The sequence below is a fragment of the Mizuhopecten yessoensis genome, unplaced genomic scaffold, assembly GCF_002113885.1.
Source record: "Mizuhopecten yessoensis strain PY_sf001 unplaced genomic scaffold, ASM211388v2 scaffold7087, whole genome shotgun sequence".
Classification (NCBI taxonomy): Eukaryota; Metazoa; Mollusca; class Bivalvia; order Pectinida; family Pectinidae; genus Mizuhopecten; species Mizuhopecten yessoensis.
The window spans coordinates 957,305-964,318 of record NW_018406874.1 but is presented as its reverse complement, the minus strand read 5'-3'; the positions used below and the strand labels follow the sequence as shown (position 1 = coordinate 964,318).

The 7,014-nt window shown below is 40.5% G+C and overlaps 1 protein-coding gene across 1 annotated transcript in view; it reads right to left on the bottom strand.

Annotated features, from left to right (window-relative positions):
- The window catches only part of LOC110453079, a 184,925-nt gene that overhangs the window by 74,526 nt on the left and 103,385 nt on the right, over positions 1 to 7,014 (bottom strand). The window contains exons 29-35 of the mRNA XM_021501909.1: positions 5,366 to 5,518; positions 4,627 to 4,785; positions 4,091 to 4,306; positions 1,930 to 3,363; positions 1,402 to 1,635; positions 950 to 1,137; positions 69 to 480 (exon numbers count right to left, since the gene is read on the bottom strand). Coding sequence (XP_021357584.1) covers positions 69 to 480; positions 950 to 1,137; positions 1,402 to 1,635; positions 1,930 to 3,363; positions 4,091 to 4,306; positions 4,627 to 4,785; positions 5,366 to 5,518 — 2,796 coding nt within the window. The remainder of the gene's footprint in view (positions 1 to 68; positions 481 to 949; positions 1,138 to 1,401; positions 1,636 to 1,929; positions 3,364 to 4,090; positions 4,307 to 4,626; positions 4,786 to 5,365; positions 5,519 to 7,014) is intronic.

The following is a 7,014-nucleotide window of genomic DNA, read 5'->3' as shown; positions in this document are numbered from 1 at the left end:
CGGACGCCGCACCATGCCATAAGCTCACTTGGCCCTTCGGGCCAGGTGAGCTAAAAATGAAAAGTCACCTTGAGTTGGACCATAGGTGCCGGCTGAACAACTGGTTCCCAGGGCAACACCTGGCTCGCAATATTGGCCTGCACTACAGATGTTACCAGTGACACCATCTACCGGAGTAGCAGTCTGTGCTCCTCCTGTACAGTAGTACCCTCCTTGGCAGTCACCAGAGGGAGCCGCCAGTCCTTCAATGCCACAGTACTTTCCTCCCGGACACTGGGTACACTCTGAGGATGATTTAAGTGCGGAGCTGTTTGAGTAGGTTCCATTCGGACACTTGTACTCAGTGGAATATTTTGTACCATTAGGACAGTAGTTGCCTGGTTCACAAATGGCAGGATTCTGGACGCCGGTGGAACAGAATGTGTCATTCTGGGTGGTACCATCACAGAAGTAACCCTCAGGACACTCCTTACACACACTCTGTAATGGAGGGAAGCAACATGATTGATTGGTCGTTTTCCTACCAATTATAGTAAGATATCATTAACAAAGACCTGATAACAAAGAAAACATCTTCAAGAAGCTCATTCAGGATGTTCAAACTCCTGTTTCATAAATCCAGAAAACTTTCTAAGAGTAAAGAGGTTCTATTGTGCTACATTATATTAAGTTACTAATGATACCTACAGGAATTATACATATGTCTTGTCATAGAACCCAGTGCCCTACAGATTGGTATTTTTACTGCAATTTAATTTTTGCCGCTTTATTAAAAGTCATTTCCTTGCTAATTTTAATGTTTTTACTCTTTTACCAGTTTTTCCCTCGCTAATCTTCTTTAAGAGTTTGTACTTAAAACAAATGTTTCCCCCAACTATTTTTAGTGTTTGCCATTCTTGTACAATTTTGATACATGTTCCTAAATACAATGACAAAACATATATCATACCTGTCCAAATTCGTTCTGGTAAGTCCCTGATTCACACGAGGTCAGCATGGTGCTTCCGGCCTCACAGTAGTGTCCAGGTGTACAGATATAATCCGCTGGACTGCTAACATTCTGGCCGGCCGGACAGTAATAACCAATAGAACACTGACCTGTGGGTGCTGACAACCCAGAATTCACACAGTACCATCCTGAAAATAAATGGTTTGCGTCTGTAATCTGTGTACTTGTAATCTGTTTTTTCCTCTGTTAACAAAATATAATGTGTCATGACTTATCAGAAGTCCTTGGCAGGTGCATACATGTAGTTGCACACAAGAATTATAAATTTTCCATCTTTTTCAATGTGAAATTTCTGAGAAAGTAAAAGAAATATTACAGTGAAATGCAATTCCATGTGTAAGCCAGCTATGGAACCTTTTCTGTTTGACTGGAAGTGTAAAACACAGACTTACCTAGAGTACACTCCTGACAGTCAGAGAAGTCTGAGTTGCCGAGGGCATTAGAGAAGTATCCTGGGGGACATTTTTTGGACGTGCCGGTACCCTGGGGACAGTAGTGTCCAGTAGGACATATACCACCGGTCGTGTCATTCTGGGGATCAGCACGGCTCGCTCCCAAAGTACAATAATATCCGGCCATACAGGGCCCCGCCTCACTTGACAGGCCAACCACATCACAATATTTACCTGTAATTATACAAATGATTTACCTGTATTTATACTCATAATTAACATCACAGTATTTACCTGTAGTTGTTCTCATGACTGACCTGTATTTGAACTCATAATTAACATCACAGTGATTACCTGTAATCAAACACATGATTTACAAAAATGTACCTGTATTTATACTCACAATTAACATCATAGTATCTATCTGTTATTTTACTTACAATTTTGATAATAGTATTTACCTGTAACCATTTTCACCTTATTTTTTCATACTCTTTTGACTAATGATTAATTGATTGTGCCACTCACCTGTGGTACATGGAGTTGGCTGGCTGGAGCCGACTGGACAGAATTCTCCGGGCTGACACTGACCACCAGTGGTATTGGCTGGACAGAAGCAATCAGAGTAGGAGGAGTTGTATGAAACGATATCTGTTGGCTGGTTGGACCAGGATCCCCGTATACAGTACCACCCACCTGCACAGTCACCGGTAGGAGTGGACAGACCAGCACTGCCACAATACTTGCCCGGATCGCATGGCAAGCAGTCTGTGACGCTCTGTCTCCCTGTCACATTATTGTAGTAACCTTTGTCACATGGGTACTGGTATATGCTGCCTGTTCCCATAGGACAGTAGTGTCCTAAAGGACAAATGTTTCCAGAATAGTCTGTGGAATTCTCCGGACAGTAATACCCTGCAGGACAGTCAGTGCATACAGCCTCTCCTGTACTGGGGTTGTAGGATCCAGCAGGACAGCCAAGTGGGTAGGATGTTCCGTTGGGGCAGTAGTGACCAACTGGACACGGTCCACTTGTGGCATCAATTGTTGGGTTGTTGGGTGAGGAAGCCCCTCGTAAACAGTAGAATCCTCCCCAGCAGTCACCTGTGGGCTCGGTAAGGCCAACAGTTCCACAGTACTTGCCATAAGCACATTGAGTACATTCACTTGAAATAGTTAACTTGGTCTGGTTACTGTAAGTTCCAACTGGACATCCTACAGAGGTCACTGTGCCACTGGTACAGTAGTGACCAGCTAGACAGGGTCCCGCTGTGCCAGTGTTGCCGACGTCGGGTGTTGCTGAGTCCGATCCTAGTGTACAGTAATATCCTGGGTCACAGGACCCAGTAACAGATGTGGCATTGGCGGTGTCACAGTACATACCTGCTGTACACTGCGTACAGTTGTCCACATGCCACAGTCCAGTATCGGTGCTGTAGGTCCCAGGTGGACAAGACTGCCACAGTACCCCAGTTCCCTCAGGACAATAATACCCAGGCGGGCATGGGTCGGGGGTCAAACCTGTTATACAGTAGTATCCAGGGGTACAGTTCCAGCATGCATCTGCCCCAGTGTTGGTCATATAAGTTCCATCTGGGCAGGAAATCGGTAAGGTTGTGGTCCCTGGGCAGTAGTGGCCAATAGTACATGGATCTCCAGTTGTTCCATTGTCAGATGGTGTGGGGGTCACTGCCTTACGGTAGCAGTAGTAGCCGGGGTCACATGACCCTGAAGGTGTGGTGAGGCCAGTTCCATTACAGTAGTATCCCCCAGTGCAGTCCTGACATTCTCCCGACGTAGCCAGACCTGTACTAACAGACCATGTTCCCAGGAGGCAGGGCTCAGGTACCGGGGTTCCCTGGGGACAGTAGTTCCCTATAGGACAAGCTTGACCTGTTACTCCATCAGTGGGTGTTGGCGTTGATGACCCATTCATGCACCATGATCCAGCCAGACAATCACCTGCAAAGAGGAAGCAAACATTTTGGTTGTCACACTATCTATCCGGGCAAGGCTTATTTGTAGTGCTATCTAGCCAGTGTTTTAGGTAACTCACTTATCTTTTTCTAATCACAAGTTTTCCAGAAATCCAGCATTGTTCACATTTCACTTTCACACTCTTTACTTTTAATGATTCCAGTTCTTGTATTTAGATCAAGTTGGTGACCATACGTTTTTAATGTTTGGCTAACATTTTGTATTTGAATTATTTCAGTACTTGTAAGTAGATTAAATTGGTGACCATACATTTTTAATGTTTGGCTAACATTTTGTATTTGAATCATTTCAGTACTTGTTATATAGGTTAAGTTGGTGACCATACATTTTCAATGTTTGGTTAACTATTTGTATTTGAATGACTTTGTATTATAATGTTTCAATATAAGTTAACAATTATCTAAAATATTAAAAGATTTCCTACTAACCTTCTAGATGTTCTAAATGTTTTACTGTAAGTGTAGACATTTTGGCGGTATTCTAATTTAGAATTGCAATAATTGATTTTTTTGTATATAGTTATCAATTACATGTACGGTGAGCAAGCCAATTCATCAATGCGCTAATCTATTAAAATTTTATAATCTGCTGGAATTTTGACCCACTAAAAAAGTGCTCTTACAGTATCATGACAGCAGGATATGACTTTGATATATTAAACCTTGTATACTCTCTTGAAAGCATCCTATACCTGTATAGTTGGTGAGTCCATCAGAGCCACAGTACTTTCCAGAGTCACAGGGAGTACACTGACTGATATCACTCCGCATTGTGTAGGGATTGTAGGTACCGGCAGGACAGGGATACTGCTGTGAGAATTCTGTGGCATTGGGACAGTAGTAGCCCTCAGGACAGGGATAAGGTGTATAGGTCGTCACTGGAGTGTTGGCCATGTTACAGTAGTAGCCTGGCGAGAAAATACAGTTATCAAAACATGGCACAATAAAAAATATGCTCAGAGATTGTGGAAGTATTCTGAACCTGTCAAAAGTAGAACTTCATCATGGATCCGATATCTGTCACAAAGTGTACCGTTTGGAGCGAGTTTTATAAAATGTGGTTAAACATTTCCGCACAATCAAGTTATACTATTCATCTGTAACCTTGACCTTGATCGTCCCCTAATGACAGGATTCCATTAACTCAGGTGATTGCTGCAATGCTAATTTTATGCATGTCAATTGGAAAGTACTGGTCACCCATAGTGATGTCTGAACAGATGCTTACCTGGTTCACAAAATTTGCATGAGCCTTGACCATTCTGGTCCTGATAGGTTCCGGATGGACAAATAATCTGCTCATAGACTCCTGCTGGACAGTAGTGACCCATGGTACAGGTGTAGGCTGTAGGGTTTCCCTGGCTCTGGCCCGTTGGACAGTAGTATCCTGTTGTACATGTAGTTTACAACAGTATAGTATAAAATACACTATATACAATGTCTTTATTCATGTTTAGTTTTGGAATACAAAGCAGAACATGCCAAGTTATTGAATATAAGGACTGTTCCTATCAATAAGCTTTAAAGTAAAGTTGCTGTACTTTGCTTCACAACAGGTAATCTATAAATAAACATAGGGTTAGTGGTAAAACAATACCCAGATTACGATATCCAACAGACATTACAATGTCCCGTTTTCCTTGTTTAATCAGACAAGGAATAAAGACAAATTATATATTTGGTCACACTTACATTTGATCTCTTAAATTAATACTTTTTTATAATACAATGCAGTTACTTGTTGGGCTTTTGTGTAAAGGCCAATCGGATGAAGAACTGCAATAGTAAAGCCTTATGTCTGAACCACTGTGTTGTGCCCTACAGATGAATCACTATGCCAAGCCCTACCTTTGAATTACATATTTAAAACACTCTGGAGAGCCTTATCTTTGAACCATTGTACCAATCTCTAGATTTGAAACACTGTGCTTTCTCTTCCACCGTCATGATATATCCCCCTGTCTTACCTTCGAAGCATTCTCCCGTAGGTTCTGTTAGACCGGTAGAGCCACAGTAATAGGCCTGGGTACAAGGGGTACATTCTGAGGACTGTGTGAGGCCGGTCCTGTTATTGTACGTTCCTGTGGGACAGCGTGCTTGGTTGGTAGTACTTCCAATCTCTACAACACAAACAACAAGATCACCAATAGACCTAACCAAACAGAATACCAGTGGATCAAGGTGATACATCTACATGCTTCGTCAAGGTCATACATCTACATGTTTCTTCAAGGTCATACATCTACATGTTTTGTCAAGGTCATACATCTACATGTTTCGTCAAGGACATACAATTACATGTTTCTTCAAGGTCATACACTTATCTAGGTTTCTTTAAGGACATACACTTATCTAGGTTTCTTCAAGGTCATACACTTAATACAGGTGTATTCAAGGTCATACACTTATCAAGGTTTCTTCAAGGTCATACACTTATCTAGGTTTCTTTAAGGACATACACTTATCTAGGTTCTTCAAGGTCATACACTTAATATAGGTGTCTTCAAGGTCATACATTTAATAAAGGTGTCTTTAAGGTCATACACTTATCAAGGTTTCGCCAAGGTCATACACTTATCTAGATTTCTTTAAGGACATACACTTATCTAGGTTTCTTCAAGGTCATACACTTAATAAAGGTGTCTTCAAGGTCATACACTTATCAAGGTTTCTTCAAGGTCATACACTTATCTAGGTTTCTTTAAGGACATACACTTATCTAGGTTCTTCAAGGTCATACACTTAATATAGGTGTCTTCAAGGTCATACACTTAATATAGGTGTCTTCAAGGTCATACATTTATCTAGGTTTCTTCAAGGTCATATACTTATCTAGGTTTCTTCAAGGTAATATACTTATCTAGGTTTCTTCAAGGTCATACATTTATTTAGGTGTGTTCTTCAAGGTCATACACTTAATATAGGTGTCTTCAAGGTCATACATTTATCTAGGTTTCTTCAAGGTCATATACTTATCTAGGTTTCTTTAAGGACATACACTTATCTAGGTTGCTTTAAGGACATACACTTATCTAGGTTTCTTCAAGGTCATATACTTATCTAGGTTTCTTTAAAGACATACACTTATCTAGGTTTCTTTAAGGACATACACTTATCTAGGTTGCTTTAAGGACATACACTTATCTAGGTTTCTTTAAAGACATACACTTATCTAGGTTTCTTCAAGGTCTTATTCTATTATTCCTTAATGAAACATATAAAATATGATTAAATCCAAATTATAATGAAAATTTTCTTACAATTTAGGTCAAATTGTCAAAAAGTATTTGTCAAAGGACCTGTGCATCTCATACAAAAACAAGGTTAATGCGAGCAGTATATAATACGCCCGTCACACATTGAATGAGCAGTTGTTTGTATGATTGAAATATATGAAGTATTTGTGAGTAATTGATATTAAAAGAGAAATAATTCAACATAACTGGTAGATCAATGAGTGCAATACAACATCATGGAATGCATGCATCGCATTAATGAAACCAAGGGGAATAACTCCAATAATTACGGTCATATAATGGCGGTTATCGAACTTGTCCGAGGTTTCATGGTAATTAACCTTGTTGTGAAGTTTGAAGTTAATCCGTTAATAATTACT